Here is a 25,805-nt window from a genome sequence, read left to right on the forward strand (position 1 = left end):
GAATTGCGTTGTATAAGAAAGTAACTTTAGGTAAAATTATAATTTTAACTAAATTAATTCTACCCAAAATTTATAAAGGTAAATACATCCAATTTTTCATAAGCTTAGAGCACTCCCTCCGTAACATACTAAGATTAGTGTCTGCAATTTGCTCAATATCTTGAAGTATCTTAATACCAAGATACCTCATTTCACTTTTACTAGTCCGATTCCCCATGCTCTGATTCCATGCCATTATAACTGTCTTGTCAGCATTTATCTGATAACCCGATACCTTACCAAAATTCTCAATTATATCCAAAACGGCTGGTAAAGCCATATGTAAATCAGATGTACAGACTAACAAGTCATCAGTATAAAGGGAGGCTTTTTTCTCCCATTCCCCATATACAAAGGAAGGGATTTTCTGCTCCTGTCTGATTCTTCTGGCAAGAGGTTCAATATATAAATTGAACAATAATGGCAAAAGTGGGCATCCCTGTCTCGTACCCCTAAATATTTTGATCAGAGGAGTCAAACTTCCATTTACCAAAACCCTAGCTACTGGTTTTGAATAAATTAGACACATCACCCTACAAAATGTATCCCCAAAACCATATTATTTTAAAACATTAAAAAGAAAGACCCAATTCACCCTATCAAATGCCTTTGCAGCATCCAACATTATAGCCACTAAAGGAAGGCTGAATGATGTGGCTATATCAATCGTCCCTATTAAACTCCCTGTCAATTCATGTAAATACCTCCCCTTCATGAATCCTTTCTGATCCTTATGTATAAGACCACCTAGCACTTTATTTAGTCTATCTGCCAAAACCTTAACAAAAACCTTATAATCAGCATTCAATAAAGAAATGGGTCTATATGACTCACACCTAACTGGACTTTTGCTTGGCTTCAAAACCACCGTAATTATAGCACTTTTCCATGATTCTGGAAGTTTCTCACCCTTATTGTATATCTCCTCAAACAAAGCCAACATTATCGGAACAATGGCATCTCCCAACATTTTATATAATTCAATTGGAATACCGTCAGGGCCTGCCGCTTTCCCCCCTTACATGACATCATTGCTGACTTAATCTCTTCCTTCATAATTTTCTGATTCATCATTTCCTTTTCTATGTCTGACATTTTAGGGAGGATATCCGCCTCCAACCAACTTCGAACCTCTTCATTTGTTACCACAGGATCCTCCTTATATAGACCCGACCAAAAAGGATTGAAAAACCTCCCTTATGTCATAGGAACTGGACTGTCTCTGCCCCTTTTGATCAAGGATCTCTCGAATGTCATTTTTTGTCCTATCCGTCTTGACTTTCCAGGCCAGCAGTTTGCTAGGGTTCTCTCCATATTCGAAATGAGCCAACTTGCTGGCATCCCATCGTTTTTTTAACCTAGACTGTAATAATGCCTCTAATTGCGGTTTCAAATGAGACCTCATAACCTCTAACTGCTCTAAAGATTCTAAGCCACCCATCTCCACGCGATCACACTCATTCAATATACTTTCCAACACCTTCATTTCCATCCTGTACTTCTTATTCCTAAGAACAGTGAGACTCATAATTTTGCCTCCTAGAAAGGCCTTAAACGTGTCCCAAACCATGCTTATTGAAGCAGAACTGATATTAAACTTAAAGAATTCCTCCGTCTCTATAAACAATTGGGACTTCACCTCGTCCTCCAATAATAATGCTCGGTCTAATGTCCACCTTCACATCTCTCTTTTGGTGCTACGATTCAGTGTTAAAACAACGGCAGAATGATCTGACAGATGTGCGGTCTTATTTCTAAGTTGTCAACCATGTCTACCAATCCCTGATCTAACAAAAAAATAATCTATTCTAGATGCATGACCATACTTGTTATTCTTGAAGGAAAAAAACTGTTGTGTACCAGCTCTTACTCTCCAAATATCCTGCAGGCCCAGTTCTCTCATCCTGGATTTTAAAAAACTCAGAGATTTTAACATAACTGTGCACCTAGAACTTTGTGACCTATCTAAGTCATTATCCAACAAAACATTAAAATCACCCCCCAAAACTATCGGTCAGGAAAATCCAAGAGATGCAAGAACATTCCCTTCATTGGTTTTAAATCATCAGAGTTTGGACCATAAAAACCTACCACCGTTATCACTACATCTCGGATCTGAAGTTTAATAATAACCCAACGGCCCATGCTATCCACTGCAGTTTTTAACACAACTGCATTAAGTTGCTGTTTGGTGATTATAGCCACCACCCTAATATTAGTAATCTTCTACGTAGAAACCACCTGCCTAACCCACTGCTGAGAATTGAATAACTTAGAACTTTCAGGCCCCGTCAAATAGGTCTCCTGCAAAATATAAATGTGTGCTGGATAGTCCTTCAAATATTGCAGAATTCTATTTCTCCTACTGTGTATTCTTAGCCCATTTACATTCCATGTCATAATATGAAGGAGACCACTATCCCTACCCGGTGTCTCATCAACATCGCCTATCTCTTCCTGTTCTTAATTTCAACTCTGCTATGCCCTGGTGAATCTGGGGTGAAAGAGATTTTTCTTTTGTATATGTATTTTTTTCTTTTTTCCCAAATGCTCCCCACCTTATGCTCCCCCGCCACCCCACTGTGCCCCCCTGACCTCCCACCCCCTGGGGAACCCATCCCTGACTCATATGGGCAAGTTGGTAAAGCCCTAAATATGGGGCACCATCAAAAGGAAACCGACCAGAGGGACATTGAGAGGGGGATACTACCCCCCATCTTTCAAGATGTTCCACTTCTGATTGACTCTAGTAAATCAACCGCTGTTTTTATGTCTCTTAAGTTGTACATCTTGTTATTGTGCATCACTCGCAAAATAGCTGGAAATTTGAGTTGTTCTGACACACCTAACTTCTTGAAATCCTTAATACGATTACCCAATTCCCACTGCCTATTAAGAGTTGTGCTGGCAAGATCTGACCTAACTTCAAAGGAAAAACCATCCCCTCTTAATGTTTTCTGTTTTAAAGCTTGCAACAAGATCTTCTCTTTTAGAGCATAGGTCAGAAAGTTGATCAAAATCTTCCGGGGTTTCTTCCTGGCATGGTCTCTCCTAAACGGGGTTACACATATCTAACATGTGAAGGACTATGACAGTACATCTGTCCCTCAGATTACTAAGAAATATATGTTTGTTGATAGGAATGACTCCCTTAAGCAGAACCTAAAGCGTGACAAAACCAGTTTCAGCTTCGTTTCTCCTCCTGAGTAAGGTACAGTTTGAGACCTAAGGCATGGTAAGCACAAGGCACATCTGGACATACCAGCCACACTTAAAGCAGCTCACTCAATAAAACAAGAAAGTGATACATGGAGTGCTTCCATCAGTCTCAGCTCCTTGGGATTACTCTGAGTCTCATTCCAATCCATCATTTCCTTTGCTCACTGTACCACTCCAGACAGGGATTAATCTTTTGGATTCAGAATTGATCTGGCTCCAGTTCGAACAAGTACATGCCCTCAGGAAAAGGAACACAAGCAACCCTAGCCACTGTTGGTATTGTTACTTTTAGCGCAGTCTCCCTGAAATATTAAGGGGCATATTTACAAGGAACTGTTGCATTGGCTCTGATGAGTCAGTTTCCTTGCAAACCCTGCACCCCCTAAGGGCACCATGGTAGCACTGTATTTACAACACAATGCACAATAGTGCACATTAGGACAATAGCGTTCACATTTTTGTTGCTATTGTGGCGCTTTGCAGGACTAGCGCCTAAAATTTTGGCGCTAGTCCAGCAAAGCACAAGGAGGCCAATAGGCCAATGCACTAGTATCACTTTAAGTCCTGCCTTGAACAGGCGTTAAAAAATGATGATAGGATAGTGTGATAAAATCTTGTAAATTTTACTACGCTGTTTTTTGGGTCTTCCTGCCTGAGGACACCTCCTTTACATACATTATACCTGGCGCAGGTATAATGTGGTACAAGGGTTTACAAAGTGGTGCAATGCTTGCATTGCACCACTTTGTAAATATGGCACAGGGTCTGTGACTGGTTAATGCCACCTTACCATAAAAAAAATGACGTTAAGACGGTGCTAGGGGCTCGTAAATATGCCCCTAAAAACCCACTTTCACACATTTATTTCCAGGGTGCATCGTTACTATATGAAGACATGAGAATGGGGATAATGAGAATTGGTCCTACTGTTTAAAGCACATATATATAAACTATTAGCTTTTTTACATTTTAGTCCTCATTTAGATATGGGCACAGAATCTGCCTCTACCCACGCCTAAAACTTGCCACTGTGGCTGGCGATGGTAATTACCCCTGATTGGAGGGCACCACAGCCGAGCTGTGATGGGAGAACAGTGGAGCAGTGGCGGGCATCAAAATGGTGGCGCAAGCGTCCCATTTTGATGCCAAATTTTTTATCTGGCAAAATCAACACCGAAAAGAAACTCCTTAGCTCTGGTGACTGCCCAGGATTCCCCCATACAGTATAACGCAAAATGAAGCTCCCCCCGTAGAATGTGAGGAGGTAACTCTTAGTTCCTCATATGTCACAGACATTCATTGGCCTTTGACTGAATGGGGCCCCCTTGAAAGGTTGGACCCCCTGGAGGGTTAGGGCTGAAGAGTCTTGCGTTACTATAGTGACCATATTTTGAGAAACAAAATCCGGGACAGGCCAGACATAAAGGTAGGACTAAAATCTTTTGTATTTTTATGTCTGACTTGTTACAGTTTTTGCTTAGCCATGTAAATGCGTGTATGTGTGGGTCTCTCCCTCTATATATATGTATGTATGTATGAACGTAGATGTAAACAAACAATCCAAAAGCAAGTTTGACGGGCCACTCTACTGCTTGTGCCTGTGGCGAGGGGGACCAGCGGTGAACGAAAATGTTCACAGCACTCCAAAAGCTCTAAAATTGCAGTCTTTATTAATAGTCACATTCATGTTGACTACGATATCCAGAATGCTTCATTATAGGCAAGATGGACTTTTAGTATTTAAGAGAAAGAGTGAAAGAACTTACTGACCGTGACTAAGACTCTCTTCAAGTTGAAACGCGTTTGAAGTTGCCTAATCCTATTAACAAAGACTGTAATTTCTGAGCGTTTGGAGTGCGGTGAACTTTTTCATTTTCAAAATATATATACATATACACACATATATATGCACGTGGTCCAGAAATAGGCCTTTTTGTTATTTGGTGTAAATCCGTTCAGTAGTTTTTGAGAAATTAAAGAAAATACAAATTTGTATATATAGGGCCGCTAAAGCTGTGCGAACCCTCCTGATCTCATGCTGAGATCTGATTGGCTGCCAACACTTCAACAAGGAAGTATTGGCAGCCATTTTGCGACTCTGCTTCAGCAGAGTCCCAGGGTAGGGGCAGCCTGACGCCCTTAGTTCTGATGGCATGGGTCCCAGAGGGACCACCCCCACCCCCAGACTTAAAAGCATTTTTATTTTTGGCAAATGTTGGGGCGGATCTGCTGAAAATTAAAAAAAAAAAAAAACAATCAGGGGCTCCTGCTCTTGTTTTTTAATAAGACACCGGGTGGGCCAGGTCCTCGGACTTTGTTATTATAATGTGGGGGGCCTCCAGGCCCCCCTGCTGCCCCGGGAACTTCCGCCTCCCTGAGGCTACAAACAAATTCACTGGGGGGGAGGGGGCTACGCACCCCCCACAGCTCCAGGGGCTGCCTACTCCCCATTTAAGTAATATGATGCAGGGGGGCCGCATGGCCCCCGCTCCCTCGTGGACTGCCACCTCCCCGGGGCTATAATAAAAGAGTGAAGGGGGGGTCTGTTTCGGACCCCACAGCCCCAAGGACCACCACCTCCCCGGGGCTCTGCTTGTTGGAGGGAGTCTGCACGGCCTCCCTCAAGGAACCACTGATCGCCCTGGGGACCACCCTCCAGGGTCGGCTCCTGCTATGTCCCGGGTTGCCCACCCCCGGTATATAGCTGTTTGCTTTTGCTTGGTGGAAGCTGAGAGCTCCCACCAAACAAAAGCAAACAAAGTCCAGTTTCTGCAAGAGAGAGCTATCAAGCAGCTGTCACTTGCAGAAGGCAGAGTTTTCATCTGTCTTCCCTGCACACCAATATGCGTGCGAGGAAGACAGATGGAAACTTTGCTCCCACAAGCAGGGAGCTGCTATTAAAAGTTGCTCCCTGCTTCGGGAGCAATGCCGGCTCCCACAGGACATGGGGAGCCAGCTAGGACCGAGAGGGCCTTGAGGCTGCCCTGCAGTCCTTTCACTCTCTCGCTCTCTCCCATCCCATAATGAGATGCTGTGGGATGCTGGTTAGGACCGTGAGGGCCTTGAGGCTCCCCCGCAGTCCTGTCATTCTCTCTCTCTTTCATCCCATAATGGAATGGAACAGAAAGAGAGAGAGAGAGAGACATAGAGAAAAATAGTCATTACAATGGTCTCTCCAAGAAATGACTTAAATAACAGCAAGCAGTCAACTGTGGCATAATGGTTAAGGTCTCAGACCCATACACTGAAAGTTGAGGGTCCTATTCCAAGTGCGTCTGTGGTCATTTCCTTATAATAATTTATTTAAAACTTTAAAAGTTTAAGGTTCAAACTGAAAGGTGATCTCACTCTTTTTAATTGACAAATACATTTTTCTTTTCAAATTGTCCAGAAATATCTTATTCTAAGTATATCATTGAGCAAAGCCTAAAAAACTCAGTATCTCTATCCTCTTCCACTTTCTTTCTCTCTCAGTTTCTCTTTTTCAATCTGTTTCTCCCACTCACACACACACTCAGAACCTTACGCATCCACTAATAGTAGACCCACTTAGACCCTTGTGCACCAACTCACAGACCCACTGAAACCCTCATGCACCCCTTCACAGCCCCACTCAGACCTTGATGCACCCACTCACACACCCACTCAGACTCTCACACACCCACTCACAGACCCACTGAAACCCTCACCCACCCTCTCACAGACCCACACAGACACTAACGTACCCATTAAGACACTGGTGCACCCACTCTCACACCAGACAGACAATGTTACAGCCACTCTCATCCCAAGATACACTCTCTCATACCTCTTGTCACACCCAGAGAGACAGACCATGGCCAACTCCCGCTGAGCACGGCCAAAGGGCTGCGCGCAGCGTGGGGTTGGGAAATTAGGGGGGTTGGCCACAGGCCCTGTTGGCAACCCCCACCATGCGTGACCATGGTTGGATTAACGTATAGTAATAAAAATTCCCTTAGAAAAACCATAGAAATTCACATAAAAAACAAAGGTTACAGGAACGTTATAGTTAGGAAATAGGATTTTTTTTTAATATAGAAATTCACTTTAAAAACAAAAAAAGGTTACAGTGACGTTATAGTTAGGCTCACATTTTAAATGTACAAAACCTTAGAAATTTGCCTGTAGTTAGAGTTCTCTCAAGTAACTGTAACTCGTGCCCTAAGGTAACTATAACTCGTGCCCTCGCCATGCGCTTCTAATTACACCAAAAGTTAGGGCACTCATGACATCTTTGATAACATCACTGATAATATCAATGTAATATTTGCAGTACAATTTCTGACATTAAAAAATGTGCATACCAGCCACTGCCAGGTAAATGTCAGTTGAAACGCGAGTGATATCATGCTAGGTGGATGCTGCAGGGTAGAAATAAAGGCCTTTGTGCTAAATATAATGCGGTTAGAGCATTAAAAAAACATAAAAAGTTGCGTTTCCCAGAGAAACAGATACGAATGCACATGTTCATAAAAGTAGCTCTTAAAAAATCCGTGTCCATCGAAGCAAAAGTGGCTTCTTTAAAGGGAAGAGTTATTTTGGAGGAGGTAGATATTGCCTTTTAAAAAGGAGACACTCTAAAGTGATGGAATACTTTATTTGATTGTATTCATTTTTTTCAAATTTAGATCGAGAAACAATCATGTACGTCTTTCGCTTACACATAAGGTACAGAGCGCTGGAGCACCAAACAGAGCTTCATTCACACTCAGCAGCAGGCGCCAGCTCACACTAATAAGAGCTCACTTGAATTGCTGAGCCTCCAGGCCAAACTACCTTCCCCAAGCCTTAAAATGTCCCTGAATACCAATGTTCTTCCTTCCAGCATGCATAGGGAAGGGACCTCAATAAAAGCGGAGCTCAGCGTGTGCGATCACCAGGCGGTGGGGAGCCTCAGTACAGCCTGTAAGAATCAGCTCGACTGCTCCCCATTCCAGACTCTGAAAAAGGGCCCCTCTGCAACTCCTGATGAATACATAAACCTGTTCAAATTGTAATTACCCCAGCGTAATCTTGTGGAATTTCTGGTATTTCACGTTACAAGTGGTAGGCGAAATTCCAGAAATTATCCCATGACGCCCCGTTGCATTATTTCAAGTCCGTGCGGGTAAAAATTCTATCCTGGGAGCAAGAGGAACATCGTGAATAAACAGAAAGTGGGTGGCTGTTGTTTGTGGCACTTGTGCTTTTTTTGCGAAATGCATCATTGAGTAGAAAATGGATGCGAGGACGAAATTCACTCCAAAAATTTGCGCTAGTTATCAGATTTGCGTTTGCTTCATTTCACACATCTTTGTAAACTTTTTCCAAAAATATACAGAATTTCTCAAAAGAAATTATGTTAATTTCATACACCATCTCAGCAGAACCTAGAGTAAGATCCGGTGTTCTGCATACAAGCCATCAACCCCTGCTGGAGCAGGCATGGTCTCTTGGTTGCCTTTCTTGCCTCTTTAGTGGTCAAGGGGCTATCAGACAAATCTGGATGTGGCTGTGCACTTTATTGTACCCTGAAGGATACACCGAAAGCTTGTGCCAGGCTGGAGCCTGAAGCTTGGCTCTGGCTCAGTTGGACGTCCTATTGGAACCTTAAGCCCATAATGAGCCTAGATTTTGTGTGGGTTCTACCTTTCTCCCTCTACTAGGGATGTGGTGTAACGTTCAGAGATGTTGGGATGGAACTCTTGGCTTGGCTCCAGCAAGGCTCTCTCTGTTAATTTGTTGGCTTGCCCACCTCTATCGTAACCTATCTAAAGATGACAAGGCACTTCACACAATCCACACGCAGTGTTCAGGTCACATCTTTCAAGGCAGAGGCTAAGCCAATATTGCTATTAATAAGAAGTTTCAAAAGCATACTCTGAGGGATTCAACATCCAAATAATTATGCACTGCAGTGACTGCAGAGGAGCTCTATATTATGTGAAAGTTTAAGCCTCCCAAGCACCCCTCAGCTGTGCCTGCTCTATAAGGGGTCCTTCTCCTACAAAAAATCTCAGTCTCATAAGGGTTACGGTCCCATAGAACCTGTGGCCTTCAAAACATGTGGCCCCATTATGTCATTTGTAAAAAAGCATAAATGCAGGGACTTCCAGTTGTTCTTCGGAGTCTGCCACAGGGGCTGCCGAATGCTCGAACTGCAGTGGCAGTCCCCCCCCCCCCCCCGCCATCAGCCGCAGATGAATTTTTTTTACTACAAAACAATAATAAACTATGTTTATTATAGTTTTGTAGTAAAAGGGGTGGGGTATCGGGGTGACAAGCAGTGAGGGCAGTGCACTGTTCACTCCTCTCAGCATGCATGTATGTTTGGCTGGCCGTCTCGGGCCTGCCAAACACACATGCGCAGTATGCTCTCTCCAGCCCGGCGCTGTGTTGCCGGGCTGGAGAGTGCATGCACAGGCTCCCAGTCTGCCTGGGAGTGCCCTGGCTGGGCGCTCCCAGACAATCCTAATGCTGCTCTGAGCAGCATAAGGATTGGCCGCAGGACAGGCTGGAGCCTGTGTCTGCTGCAGCCTGCCGGATAAGAGCGGTGCAGTGGTGGTGGCGATTTGAGGTAAGTGGAATTTTTTTTGTTTATTTAAATAATTCCCCCACACACGTGCCGCGCCGCCCTGCCCCTTCTAAGCCCTGCGAGCGGCTCCTGACAAATTGCCTATTTTGCCTTTCTTCCACCACCAAACACTTCCTGTACTTACTCTCAGTTTTGCAGGTTGTTTTCCCGTTCCTGCTTTCTCCTTTTGTCACTGTTTTCGTTTCTCTAGCTCCCTTTTCTGCCTCTCACTCTTTTGCTGTTGGTCAAAGCCAGATGTTGAAAAATAAGTGCCAATTACCCCCATCCTAATCCCGAAAAAAGAGTGTTGGCACCCACTGCCTGCAACCACCAGCACAAATTAATCACAGTGGTCTTCAGCATATGGGGTCTATGATTCCAGAAGGAGAGCATTTCTGGTTCCCTATTCTATCTCCTCTAGGGAGGGCATACATGGCATACACTCAGTTCAAGCAGGTGACTCACGATTTTTTTGCCTAAAAATGTCTTCATTTTAGCAGCTTCCTATCTAAAAATGCCTTTGCTTTAATGTACTTCAATGGAGAAAATTAGGCCCACCAATTTTATTTTTTTCAACCTCTACCTCATTTGAATTTCTAAATGTTGGCATGTATGAGAGGGGCCTACCCACAAGGGCACTGCCCTACCTCCCAGAAGGAGCGACTCTCCACTGTGTTCTCTCGCCTGTGGCTGGGCACGTACAGTCTGCATCGACATGTAGCCCTCTCATTATCTGCCTTCCCCAGATGTCACACATAAAGATATCCAATATTCTGAGCAATACAGCCCAAGAATGATCTATTACATAGATTCAGAGCCTTTTTTTCCAGGCAAAAGACGTAACAAATGGTGCTGTTTACTAGGGCCATTTCTTCACGCTTCGGTAGGCATCAATCTCCTTAGAAAATTAACTTGTAAGTATTTATTTAACTAAAATCAATTTTAGCATCAATCGACACCAAGGGAGCTCCCTTCGAATACAGATAGCTCACACTCCGATATACTTAAAATGGTGGTGTTTTGAGAGAGAGGGAAACTGGCCTTTCCCGGGGCTTTCAGAAGTAACAAGGTATACAAGCACTGACAAAGCAAATAGGTCTGGTCTTGTCAGCGGCTTTTTAGATTTATCAATGCTTGTTTTATTTTATGATGCGTTTTGCAAAACTTTATTGCCGTACAACCTTTTGGGTCCTCATAAGTCTACAAAAAACACTGGCTAAAGGTTAAAATATTTTTTTGGTCTAAAAAAGCACACATTGCCATTGTAGTACCTGGCACTTAAGGGAACTACTTTGTAAGTGGATGTGCTCCGTGTGAAAGGAGAGCATGCTGTCACTTACAATGAAGCTAGTGAAAAACAGTGTAAGTTACATGCCTCCACCCACAGACTAAAGCAATTGGATTACTTTTGTGTGGGTGGGTGACGTTTTTTCCTAATTACCTCCCAGAACCTCCCTAATCCCATGCCCTTTATGAGTAAGACTGCTCCCCTTTCCCACCTACTCCACTGCATCCCTCCTACATTTACTACTAAAACCTAACTTACTTGTGCAAAGACTCCACAGTCTGGGTGGAGAATTCCACACTCATAAGTACAGGTAAAACGTATGTTTTGTGGAACTTTTTTAGCACTACAAAATGCACTACAAAGAGCAGTTTGTGAATCAGTCACCATTTTTAGAGGGATTGAAAAAAAGTAAAATCAAGTTACATTCAAAAAGGTATTACATGGTGATATGAGCCATATGTAGAAACAATTTTTGTGGTTGGAAATGGCCCGGTTGGGTGGTTTCCAATTGCAAAAATGCTTTTACATATGTACAAATGCCAAATTACGATTCAGCAACTTGTCACTAAATCACACAAGCGTGTTTAGGGCATCCTTTCCAAATACCGAATTATAGAGCTATGTATGAATGTTTTGCGACTGAATTACTGAATTACTAAAAGGTAGTGGTAACCATTCGCAAATGGGAAGGGGTCCCCAAGGGACCCCCTCCCTTTTGGGAATGTAAAAAAGTATTTTTTAGCAGCTGGCAGTGTTCCAATGGACCCCTGCCTACTCTTAAAAAATGAAACTTCTAAGTTTCATTTTTTTCTTTTTAAAAACATCCAGTAGGAAAAAAGAGTTGCATTAAAAAAAGAGTTTGCTTTATTAAAAAGCAATCAAAGATGTGGTGGTTTGCTGACCGTAGCAGGCCACCATCCCTGTGATGTCTATTATTCCTCAGTTGTCACAAACTGTGATCTCCCTCATTAATATCCTTGAGGTAGTTTGATTTGTGACCCATTAGGAATCACTATTAAGAACTTGTATGTTTTCTTACATTAGGAAATCACAATTCCTAAATTTTGTACAAGTGGCCCTTTGTTCTCTAAACAAGGCTGAATAGACATTTAACACTTTTTGGCTAATGACCCACATCTCCAAAACTCTTAATTATGCCCTATGTTCCAAAGAACAACCAAGAACAGTTTAATATCTAACAGGTTTGTTGTTGGCAACACCAACACATTCACCTTTAGCCAGAGCAGGGCAACTAATAGAGAAACCCATATCTGTACATTCATGATACGTAAAATGGCATTTGTAGTTATCAACGTCTTAAAAATGAACCAAAATATACTCTTTAAATATCTAATTAAAAATACTACTTAGAAAAATCATGGATACTACAATACTTTATACATAAACATACAAGAAACAAATAAATAGGTTGTGGTGGGGGAAGGAGGTAAATGATAAGGGGGGAATGGGAGAAGTGAGGAGCTGATTCAAATAAGAATGTTGGAGATTAATCTTTGGTAAGTAGAAATATCCTAATTGATATGTGTGATGGTAAAAGTAGTGTCAGCGTTCTGGAGGGCTGGCAGAGTAGGTGTCAAGTGGGAACGTTTGTATCACTTAGACATGATGGTGCCTTGATATCCAGAGTGATGGATATGATCCACGATAAAGGCAAAATGCAGAGGCTTGAAGGTGAAGAGATTATAGAATACAATGAAGGCCCCCCCAAAGATAGAGTTACTGTAAGTTAGGTGAATGATTCAGTGATTGGCTTATCCAGGGAGTGTATGAAGGCAGAGAGTTAATGCCATAAATGGTTCAGTTAAGGACGGACTGAAAGTGATTATTTTCATCTAGAGACATGGCCATATTACAGAAAGTGTCCCCTGGACACATGGGCATAAGCTCCCAGGGGAACTTTGAAAATTTTGAAAAGGCTGCGACTTCTTTAATATAGATTTTGCTGGTGTGCATGTTGCACAATGGAGTATCCCCTCACTTACCTGGGGGTATGGTCTCATTTACACAAGGAAACTCTTGGGACCTCATCACAAGTATAAGTGCTATTTATTGCACCAGGTAAAGCACAATACCATGGGATTCGTTATTTATCGGTTGCAATAAATAGCACATATACCAAGGTTCTGAGGAATATCATGCAGATTTTTGTGTTTAACCCACCAAAATCTCCATGGTAACGTAATTGCCATATGGTTTTGCCATGTTAAATTTCAGCTGGTTTGACCTGCCAAAATTTAACAAAGGCTGAGGTATGTAATACACCCAGAAATATTGAATGTGTTAAATAACACTCAACTTTGACCTATGAGAAAACAGAGATTTACGAACAGGCCAGAAAATAATGATTGCCTTGTAATCAGGTTCTTTGTCTTTTCTGTCCATGCCTTATTGATGATGCAGGCTCAGAGGCAAAGGAACTCCCAAGACATGCCCTGAGGGCACTCCTAGAATGGTAGGCCACATGGGGTCATAGGGACCATCCAGGCATTTCCCTCCAGGGCAGGTGCAGTAACACACTGCACCCACCTATAGGGGCAGGCCATTTTAACTTTTCAAATAGAGGCTGGCCCGCATCCATTAAGGCAGATGAAAGAGGGCAGCAGGCAGCAGGTCAGCACTGCAGGGCAGCAGTCCTTCAGAGCAGCAGTCCAGCAGATTGGCAGTCCTTTCAGCAGCATAACAGTCTTTCCTGGCAGAGTCTCCACAGGTTTAGAGGTGTACTGAAGAGTTGGCGCTTTAGGCCCAATATTTATACCCGGTTCTACCTTTGAAGTGGAAAAAGCTTCTAGAGGTTTCTCTTTGAAGAGCACAGGTGTTCTACATTTTTATCCTGGCTCCAGACTAACCACAAGAAGTACACTCCCCTTTGTGTGGAGACAGGACACAGCTCATTCAAGTGTACGTGGGGCAATGTCCAGCTCCTCCTTCCCATCCAGCCACACCTAAGCTCTCCATTGTGTATGGTTGTTTAGAAGGAATACACAAAGCCCAACTATCAACTACACTAAGTCATGTGACCCAGAGACAGGCTGCAGGCACCAAATGGCTAAGGCAGGAAAATGTCAACTTTCTAAAAGTGGCATTTTCAAAATTGTAAGTTAAAATCTGACTTCACCATGAGAGATGATTTTTCATTACAATTCCAAAGACACCAAACATGAACTGGTTACCTGGTCCTATTTGGAAGGTCCAGCTTATTAAATATAAGGCAACCCCAATGTTATCCTATGGAAGAGGTAGGCATTGCAGTAGTGAAAAATGAATTTAAGAGTTTTTCACTACCTGGACATGTAAAACGTAAAATGACATCCTACTTTTTAAATATATTGCACCCTGCCTTGTATGCTGTTTTGGGCACACCCCAGGGGAGACTTATATATTTAAAAAAGGAAGGTTTGGGCATAGCAAATGGTTTATTTTGCCAGTTAGAAATGGCAGTGTAAATTACACACACAGGCTGCAATGGCAGGCCTGAGACTTGTTTAAAGGGCTACTTAAGTGGGTGGCGCAATAAGTGCTGCAAGCCCACTAGTAGCATTTACTTTACAGGTCCTTGGTACATATAGTACCATTTTAACAGGAACTTATCAGTAAATTACATATGGCAGTTGTGGATATGCCAACGTTTCCATGTTTCAGGAGTGATTACATGCACTTTAGTAGTGGTTAGCAGTGGTAACGTGCATAGAGTCCTACGGCAAGAAAAATTAGGTAAGCAAAAACGTAGGAGGAAGGCAAAATGTTAGGGGGCAAACCACACTAAGGCTGACAGGTCTAATATGGTGGTAGTGGAGTCCGTGTTGTGAGAGAAGAAATCCACGCCATGGAATGGTGGTACAAGAGGATGGAAAGGAAAACAAAGTGTGCCTAAATAAAGTGGTGCGAAGTCAGAGATGTGATCATGGTATTCTGAGGGATGGTCCCACTGTCCCCATATTGTGGTGTGGACAAGTAGGTAACAATGGTGCAGTCCGTGTGGATGGCTATTGGTGTGGCTATAATGTTTGGCAGGATGTGAGTTTTAGCTATGGCATTAAAGTAATGGGGTGATAGTGAGAGTCAAAGTGATCAGTGATGAAAGTGGTCTTGTTATAGATGCACATTGAATCAGAAGGACAAAACAACAGATTCTGGGAATGGGATAGTTGGCACTGTAGGTCAAATGTTTCTGATTTGGTGAGGGGGTAAGAAGATAGATTGGAGATTTTTGGGGGGCATTAAGTCTTCGGAGGAAGTAAGTATAGGAACATGAGCACAAAATTGTAAAGTGAGCCATGAGAGGAAAGTGTTGGTGTGGGCAGAGGAAATCCAGGACATGAGGAAAAAGGGTGATGAAGTTGCTTGGGCACAGCTTGGTGGAAGAAAATACAAATTTGTGAAAGCTATGAAAAGAGGTTTTCCTCAGGTGCCAGAAGTTGACGAGAGGCAGGAGTTAGTCAGGGTGAGTGTGGATGCAGTTGCTGTTTGGGTTGTAGGTGGTGATAGTAGTATAAGAGGGGACCTAAGGCAGTACATGCGTGCAGTGCATCCTCTACCTTTTGCCTTGCTGACATGATTAAAGGATGGGTTGTTTTGGGGGTAGTAAGGGATAGGTGTAATAACTTCAACACCAGTGCAAGAGGTAAATATTTTATTGTAGCCCTGGGACAGACACCCTCTCCTAACAGCTTCTCATTGACAACTGACACAAAACTCTTCATACACCAACCTTGACTTCACTAAAGGTACTCAATAACAGTGATTGACGCACGACCCTCTTTAAGTAATACAATGAAATTGCAATTTCCAGAAAAAAATCATCATATAATATGACTGTGCAATGTAGTACAGTCCAGTATTATGCCCATCAATCATAAATATATAATAAATAAATATAGAGAAAAGCTGTAACTCAGACTACTGCATGACATGATCCTTAAATCATGATAGGTGTACAATAGACTGACAAAAGTTAATCAGGCCATGACTCTCTTCTTCACTCCTTCACCCTAGAACTGGTCTCACTGTCCCCTTCCTCTTCATTGTTCTCCACACGCTCACTAACTTCCACCAACTCATGAACATCATTTTCCTCGAGACACTCATAATACTGCAACTCTCCTAACTGAACCCTCAGTCCCCCAGCATATTCCACCTCTGCACATTACCATTATCGTATATATCTCACTTTGCCATCACTGAGTTATTGAACACCTCCTCCATGACCACTGCATCAGAAAACCTGCTCATTTCCTTCCAGACCCTCCTCGGGCATTTCACTCAATCCCCCTACTTTAACGCTACCACTTCCAAGCTATTTTCCTCGTTATCATGGTTTTGTAGGTCATTAAGGCCCAGGAAGTATTTTCTCTAACTTTCTAACTTCCTCCAGAGACCAAACAACTGCTCAGTACATAAATATACCAACTGAGGGACATGCAAGAGCCACTACTATTAAGCCTTTTCCAGAGGTCTGCAGGAATGCAAGATATTTGGATTGGTCATTTCACCCACTTATGTTATGGCATGCTTCATCATACGTGATCTATCCACACCATGGCAGGAATAGTGCCACAACTGTGGTCTCAACTATACTACAGTAGTTCTTAATAAAATGATACTGTGTTAGAAATGGGGTTTCTGGTTGGCTAGGATATGTACGTAAGCCGGGCAGAACCCAACACTCTAGTCAGGGCAAATAAGATACATGCTAACAATAACCTGTGCTCACCCTCTGGTAGCTTGGCGCAGAGCAGGCAGGCTTATCAGGGGTAATGTGTAAAGTATTTGTGCAACACACTCACAGTAACCACACCACAAAATGACTCCACACTGAGTTAAAAAAATAGTGATTTTTATATAGGAATCATAGAGCCAAAGTGACACAGATCCAATAAATAGAGTAGGCGTTATACTCGGATCTAGTAAAAGGATACGTCATGCCAAGACATACTAGTCTGTAATAAGCCCCTGCAATGATGAAGTTATCAATGCACAAATGACTGGAACGAGCCCATTGCTCGATTGCACAGGGGCTCATGGTAGGGTCTTTACGGTAATAGCAGGAGTGGCACGTTGTCTTTGTGGTTACTGAAACTGGTATGCCATAGGGGATTGGGGTCAAGCCTCGCTGGGCAGTTGTATCAGGTAAAATGCCGTAATCGTTCTTCCTCCCCCATTGGCGAGGAGATCTGGGTAATCAATTGAGGACCGCTCGGGTCCACCCCTCCCGCAGGGTACAAGCAAGACTGGCCTGAGCCAGGGCCATGACAGTATCTGGATGCAGGTGGAAGAAAGCAGATTCCCCTCCACATGGCGTCTGCGCTGAGAAAGTCTCACCTCACATCTGCAAGGGGGGGGACTGTAGATAGGCTGTAGGCACACAGGGCAGAGAGTGCAGAGAAATATCCACCTTCTAAAAGTGGCATTTTCTAAAATAGTAATAATAAGTCCGACATTACAAGTAAAGAGGATTTATTATTACTATTGCAACGGTAGTAAACATGATTCAGCTACTCCTCTCAGATCAGGAATTACATCTTAAAGAGTTTAGAAGGAATTCCCAATGCTGGCCTGTGAGAGGGGCAGGCTTCACAGGACTGAAGAATGGCTTTAGGAGTTTTTCATCACTATGACATGAAAAACATAAAGGTACGTGTCGTCCCTTTTTTCTTATATTGCACCCTTCCCTATTGGCTACCTGGGGCCTACCTTAGGGGTGACTGTTATGTAAGAAAAAGGGCAGTTCTGAGCTTGGCAACATTTTTTAGAAGCCAAGTTAGGGTGGCAATAGGACTGCACATGCAGGCTCTGTGGTGGCAAGCCAGAGACATGTTTACAGGGCTACTCAAGTGGGTGGCCCAATCAGTGCTGCAGGCCTACTAATATCCTGCAAAGTTTTAGTGGAGAAGCACATGCAGGTTAGCACTGATTAGCGGTGATAAAGTGCCCAGAGTCCCAAGGCCCCTCAAAAAAGATACAGCAACAAAACAGGAGGTAAAGGCAAAAAGTCTGGGGTAAGACCACCCTAAGGATGTCAGGTCTAACACAAAGGATAAGTAGAAGAATTCAGATCTAAAAACACCTGAAGTAATCACCGGGAATTCTTCCTTTATTAGTGAGGTAACTTAGGGACAATGAAAAGAAGAAATATGGATAGTGAATGATATACAATGTAACATCTATCCACTTTTCATTTGCATTCGTTTTCTACATATGTAGCCAAAACGTTTCAGACTGAACTCTGCCTCTATTGGTCATACAGCCTTCTTCACGGCTGTGTTATATGCTTCTCTGCCTGAAACGCTGAGACCTTCCTTCCTATCAAATGAAGCAAAGGCTCTCGTAGTTAATCTTTTAATTGAATTGCATCCTCTGTTATGGGATAGCGAAGTGTCTTAGCCATGGCAAGGGGACACACTCAGGAAGGGATGGTGCCAGTCTGCATACCGAACCCTCGTCTGGTCGCAGTAGAATGCGCTCACCTTTTTATTGTTTCTGAATTCCAGTCTCTATTCCGACTTCTCACCAATTGTGCAGGACGTTTAATCACACTGGTGAATCTCTCAAGTTTACTGTTACCTCCAGGTTCGTATATTGATGTATAAACATGCTCTACCCTCTTTCTGTTTAACATTTATTTATGCATAGACAGCTTTAAGATGAGGCTCATTATAAGTATTCATTATCCTTAGTGAACCTTAGGGTGCAGGACATTTACCAAGGCCCCAGCATCAGCTTGGGTGACAAATTCCACAACAGACCATAAAGAAAAGTGATCTACCGAGACAAACACAAATCTGGACCTCCCTCTCTCCTCTACAACAATTCTTTTGATTCCACAATGATAGTTTACCATAGAGCATCAGGACATCGTAAGCATGTGAAAAAGGTTATTAAAATATGTTAAAATAAAATAAAGACCTATATTTTTAGATGTTTAACGTATTAAATTAAAATTATTTAGATTTTCCCAATCTTAAATAAGTTAATTTAATTTAACATTAAAGAGTTTTATTTTAAGGCCCTACCTCCATTATGTTCAACGGGAAGGTGTTGCAGAATCAGTGGTTGACCGTGTGTGGAGCCAGGCATCCTACTGCTCTGAGCTAGTGTACATTTCTGACTTTTTTGGGTCTTTTTTGCTTTATTCACTCAAGAAGTCCCATTTGTGAATAGGAGTGGGCTTACTCTTGTGGGTAGTGGCACGTCCCTTCCTAACCCCCTTCATAGCCCCGCCATAATCTCTCCTGACTTCTGCCTTAACCCCACCCATTTTGTAATAAATATCCCTCAATTTCCAGCCACTACCCTCTGTCTCTCCCACACTTACTACTAATATGTACATTTATGTGTACAGAGACTCCTCAGCTGGAGCAGACAGCTCTGCACAGAAATATAATAGAGGCAGAACCTCCGCATGCAGGTTTATGTAAAGCATTTTGTAGTATGTTAGTATTATTATTACAGTGCTACCAAAAACACTCCAAAATGCTGTTTGTGAATATGCCCCAAAATGTTCAAAGCCAGATCTGCCCATATCAACAGATAGATGCGTTAATAACGCCTGGGGGTCAGACAAAGAAAAGAAGGTGATTTATCTGAGCCAAAGTGCACTTTGTTTCCTTTCTTTTAAATTATTAAATAAATCCATACATTGTGGGATTATTGTGGCTGTGGTGGATACTCTATCCCTAGAGATAGGTTTGTTTGCTTTCTTGCCATGAGATGTCCTCTGCACTAAAGTTGGAGGCTAGCCTAGAGGGAAGGAGACTAGACCCCATCTAATAGAGGCACTGAGCTCTCAGTCAATCTTGAGATTTAAAGTCCATGGCACCTTAGTGAGAACCCCTGCTACCTACTTCTACAAAAGTTTTTAATGAGATCATTCTTTTTGCCAGGTTCTTCGAGTCCAGAACACAGGAGGCAGCGAGAACAGGAGATACGTATCCAAGCACAGCAAGAAGGCGCTGAAAGCCAGCCTAACCCTTGGCATCCTACTGGGCATGTTCTTCGTCGCCTGGCTGCCTTTTTTCATAGCCAATGTAGCCCAGGTGAGTGCTCATACAAGTCATGTGACCATGTATAAAGAGACAGAAGACGCAAACAATTCAGACACAACCAGAGCACCTCACACCACAAGGAAAGGGTGAGGTAGAGGAAGAGGGTATCTTAATCTTCACCCGTTGTAATACTGCCACAAACAGCTGCAGATGTATTACTGTGTGGAGTTCAAAAACAAATCCAGTTGTGTGCCTGCGACAAGCTTTACTGGCTTATTACCGTGAAAATCACGTGGCATGTTCTCCTGATTCACTTTTCCCCAAAGCATAATGGTCCTTAGTGTAAAATTTCACATTAGGGAAATAAAGCTTGATGTGCAAATGCACATTTTTTTCTTTTCATTTCTTTTATTCTCCAGTGAGTTTGTTTTCTCATGGAGAAACCCCTTCCTCTAAATCCCTATAAAGTTTAGAAGTGATCTGTTCCCCTTTCCACTCTGAAAGAGGAATTACTCCAGCCGTTAGCTGGAGTAAACTTCCAATCAAAGCAATCTACGCGAGACAGAGAGGGGAGGTAGTTCAACAATGAAAAATAACATTGAATATTGATCTTGGCCCTTAAAAGTTTATCTTTTGCCGTAACTTTACAAAAATACCATCTGAGAGGATGGGGTTATCTCAAGTTGGACGGTATCTTTCTGATTAAATGAAATAACTTCCGTGGGGAAGTGGAGTGGCTTTTTTTCTGGAACATTTAACCCTTTTCAGATAACAAAACTACCTTGTGTGGCTACAAGTCCCAAGCGATGATCTACTCAGATTTATGAATACAAGCTAACAACATTTGTATTAAAATCACAGTGTTCTAAAGAGATAGACTCCCACCAGTTTGTGAGACTATGGGCCTCATTACGACCCTGGCGGCCGGCGGTAAGCTGGAGGTAACACCGCCAACAGGCTGGCGGTGTTCCGCCAGCTATTATGACCGTGGCGCAATAGCCATGGCCATACCGCCGGCCCCTCCAACATACAGGGCAGCAGTGCAAGCACCGATGCCCTGGGGATTATGAGTCCCCAACCGCCAGCCTGTCCACGGCGGTAAACACAGCCATGGAAAGGCTGGTGGAAAGGGGGACTTGGGGTGCCCATGAGGCTCCTACACTGCCCATGCTCTTGGCATGGGCAGGGCAGGGGGCCCCAGGCACAACCCCATTGCACATTTCACTGGCCGAATTTCGGGAAGTGAAATGCACCACAGGTGCTACTGCACCCGCTGCACATCAACGTTGCCGCCGGCTGTATTACGAGCCGCTGCAATGTTGATGTGACTTTTCCACTGGGCCAACGGACGGAAACACTGTTACTGTGCGCTGGCACAGCAGAAAAGTCATAATAGGGAGCCAGATATACTGAATTATATCGCCAGTTGTGCAATTATCTATGTAACAGGGGCAGTCTGCAAGGTGTGACAAAAACAGCCTCAAGGCGGGACAAATGTAAAGCGTTTACCAATGGCACCAAGTGATTTTTGAAAGGCAGGCTCAGGAACCAGTAAAAGTGATGGGCATGAGATGAGCATGGTTAAAAGCCCACAATACTTTCAACAGGTCAAGGCGCTTGTGCCCTTGACCTAAAAATCAGATGGTGAAAGGTGGAGGAATCATAGAGAAGCAAAGCAAGTTATAGTCTGTTATGATTATCTTAAGTTGCATTTTTGTACTTTTCTTGGTTTGGCATTTGATACCACCCGCCTCTGATAATAAAGGGCGATACCAACAATGCAGAGAAAAGCCACAATTTTATGTTTGACCCAGGAATAGTATTTATTGACACACATGTAAATTAATAAAGGAATAGAGCATGGAAATGAAATCACACATTTTCATCATGGATTTAGTAATTGCTTCCATACAAAAGTTTAAATGATAACAAATTATTTGTGCTTAAATATGCACTTAAGACAGGAATGATAACAAATTATTTCTGTTTAAATATGCATTTAAGACAGGAGGTATTAATATTTGAGAAACAGTAAAATACAGTGCTCGGTTTAAAAAACAAAGATGATGAATACACAAACTGTCCTGCCGAATGTGGACTCCCTGTCAAATTCCACAAATCCCTCACACTCGTATTCCAGACATCTAAGAACCTGCAACCACTTTCACAATTTCCAGCTACTGTAGTGTCCTCCGTATATATATATATATATATATATATATATATATATATATATATCCACTGACAAATTGCAAGTTGTAAGTCTTATCCATCAATACTGTTTCTATATTGCCAAAAATCCTACATCAGGACAAATAAAAATGATTATTCTAGAAGATTTTCTGTGTTATACGTACAAAATTATTTTTTACCATTTTAAAATGGGTCATAACCATAAGAATCACACCCATACATTCGCACCAACAGGTAAATACAGTAGATGTGAAAAACATTGTTCCATATATTGCCATCAGTACCAATATTGTCATACAGGTATTAGGTGGAAATGTTGAACAGAATGTGTTCACTAGTGTGCCTCACAAGGATGCCAAAACCAGCCCTTAAATCAGGCACGGTTCGCTGCACTCTGAAGGGGCTGGGTGGGGCAGCGTGGGTGTGTGTGTGCATTTAATAATAAAAAATAAAAAAATTTACCTGCTATGCCGCCACACTGCTCCTCTTTCCCTTGTCAGGGCAGGCACAGGCTCCCAGCCTGCCCTGCGGCCATTCCCGAAGCGGCTCAGAGCAGCGTTAGGATTGGCTGGGAGCACCCAGCCAGGACGCTCCCAGGCAGATTGGGTGCCTGTGCCTGCTCTTTGCAGCCCGGTAACAAAGTGCTGGAGAGAGCAGAGTGCACGTGTGTGTTTGGCCGACCCAAGAGTGCACTCCCCGCATCCCCGTCATCCCACATGGCCCCACCTCTTTCACAACAAAAGGATAATAAACATAGCAGCATATTTATAATGTCCTAGTGCCACCGTGCACCACATTAACAACATTCTTTTTTTTTATGCGGCCCAACAAGGCCAAAATCCCTGTGCCGTATTTACAGGGTGGTGCAATGCATGTATTGCGCCACCCTGTAACCCTTTGCGCTAAATTATGCCTGAGCCAGGCATAATGTATGCAAAGGTTGCGTTCCCCTGTTAGGAGAGCCGCAAAAATGGCGTAAGGAAATATATGAGATTTCGTTGCGCCATTTTTTTATGGCACTTTTAACGCCTGCTGAAGAGCAGGTGTTAAATGGGGGCTTCCATTCTTTAGAATGGGGCCCTAAGTACTCTGCAGCAGTAGAGACAATATTTTGACGCTACTCCTGCAGAGTAGATCAATAGCGTCATGAGAAATGACGCTATTGCCCCCTACCCTGCGCCATGGTGCACCGTATTTTAAATACGGCACACACATGGTGGCGGTAGGGGGGTGCTAAGGGGCACAGGGAAAGGGGCGCTCCACTCAGTGTAGCGCCCCTTTCCATAAATCTGCCCCTTAGTATATTATAATTTTGTTGTAAAAGGTTTGCAGCTTCTGCTGCTGGCGGAGGGTGACGCTGACGTAATTGGGAATAGGGATAAAGGAACTGCGTTATAGCTTTAAGACCTTGGCAAATCCACAAACAAAACAATTCAGTACTCTGAAAATAGACCCAGCAACATTATACTTACCAGAGATGAACTCTTCCCTCCTAATTTCGATCGTTTCATTCACTTAAATTGGATAACAATTGTACCCTACATAGTTGTCAGCCTTCAATATACTGAACCGTTTGGAGAGACAAGACTTGAGTCTTAACACGTACGAGATATGGATCCCTACAAGTTGAAATACAGTGGAGGGCCAAACCACAACACATAGATACTTAGGGGGGCTCAGGCTTTGCACATTAAGAAATGTAACATGCTATACCAATGAGTACACTGACAGTATCCCTCTATACCCTCTTCTGTGCTGTTCAGTGGAAAGTCTAGTCATGTGGTGCCCTGCCATGGAACTTTGTAATCTGCCCAAGACAGGCAGTGGTCTGATAAGTGTCCTTCAGCCCTCTTTAATGTTTAGTGAGGTTAGGGTTGGGGACTGGGACACCCATGTTTTATTCTGGAATTCACCTCCGTGTATAAAGGTATATGTTTTAATTTCTCCTTTTCTGATGTTTCTTTTGTGAGAGGCCAATGTCTGCAGAGGTGCTTTGATGGCCTTCGCAATCCTCTTGAACCAGAATAATGGTGGAAGATGAGGTTTGGGAGTTAACCCCCGGGTGCCTTGGACGCAACGGTTACGTCCTGGGCAGCACCGCTCGGGTGCCCAGGATGTAACTGTTAAGTCCAAGTAGAGGCCCTCGGAGAAGCGCTAGTGCTCCCCCGGGGGCCTCGCACCCCTCTCCCCTGGGCAGGGATGGAAGGGGAATCGCTTCCCCTTCCACCCCTCCGACCCTCCCGTGGCATCTGATAACGTAGCACGTGATTGTGCGCTGACCTCATCAGAGGCCTGCCCCTGAGTGCTGGAAGTTCAGCTCTTGCATTTCTCCTCCGATCACGTGGAGGGGACGAGAGAGGCATCAAAGGAAAGGAAAGGCCTTTCCTTTCCTTTTATGTCTTTCTCAGCATTTCTGCTGCCTGATCACGATGCAGCAGAAATGCCCACTAGACACCAGGGAGTTTTTTTGTTGTATTTACTCATAAGGGGAGCAGCCCCTTGGGCAAGGGCTGCTCTCAAGGTGGACAAAGTATTTTTAGGCCATTTCTGCCCTCCTTGGTGGCGGATCGGCCTATTATAATTAGGCCGATCTGCCCCCGGAGGGGGAGGCGGAGAAACCGCTACACACCAGGGATAATTTCTTTTTTTTATTTTTTTATGTGGGGAGCGACCCCTTAGGTAAGGGTTGCTCCCCGGGGGGCAAAATTACTCTTAGGCCCTTTCTGCTCCCCTTGAGGGCGGATCAGCCTATTTTTATTAGGCCAATCTGCCCCCAAAGGGGGGCAAAAACCACTAGACACCAGGGATTTTTTTTTCATATTATTGCATGAGGGGAGCGGCCCCTTGGCCACAGGCCGCTCCCCAGGGGACAAAATATGTTTAGTCCTTTTTAGCCCCCACTGGGGGCAGATCGGCCTATTATGATTAGGCTGATCTGCCCCCAGGGAGGGCAGAAACCCCTAGACACCAGGAATATATATTTTTTTGTTTACTTTATTTTTTTATGTATGGGCAGCAACCCCTTAGGCAAGGGTCGCTCCCCTGGGGAGCAAATTGTATTAAGGCCATTTCTGCCCCCATTGGGTCCAGATCAGCCTATTTTTATTAGGCCAATCTTCCCCCAAGACGGGCAGAAACCACTAGACACCAGGGATTTTTTTTATTTTGTTTACTTACGCATGAATGGAGCGGCCCCTTAAGCAAGGGCCACTCCCCAGTGGGACAAAATATTTGTAGGCCTTTTCTGCCCCATGGGGGAAGATCGGCCTATTATAATTAGGCGGATCAGCCTCCAGGGGGGGCAGAAAAGTCTAGACACCAGGGATCTATTTTGTTTGTTTGTTGACTTTAAGTTTTATGTATGGGGAGCGACCTCATAGGCAAGGGTCACTCCCCTGGGGGGCAAATTGTATTTAGGCAATTTCTGCCCCCCTTGGGGGCAGATCAGCCTATATTTCTTAGGCTAATCTGTCCACAATGGGGGCAGAAA

At 43.5% G+C, this 25,805-nt stretch overlaps 1 protein-coding gene across 1 annotated transcript in view; it reads left to right on the forward strand.

Moving 5' to 3' along the window:
• Positions 1-25,805, forward strand: part of LOC138300584 (5-hydroxytryptamine receptor 6-like) — a 188,851-nt gene that overhangs the window by 142,856 nt on the left and 20,190 nt on the right. The window contains exon 2 of the mRNA XM_069240163.1: positions 20,021-20,173. Within this exon, the coding sequence (XP_069096264.1) occupies positions 20,021-20,173 (153 nt within the window). The remainder of the gene's footprint in view (positions 1-20,020; positions 20,174-25,805) is intronic.

This window comes from Pleurodeles waltl, chromosome 6 (assembly GCF_031143425.1).
Source record: "Pleurodeles waltl isolate 20211129_DDA chromosome 6, aPleWal1.hap1.20221129, whole genome shotgun sequence".
In the NCBI taxonomy this organism is placed as follows: domain Eukaryota; kingdom Metazoa; phylum Chordata; class Amphibia; order Caudata; family Salamandridae; genus Pleurodeles; species Pleurodeles waltl.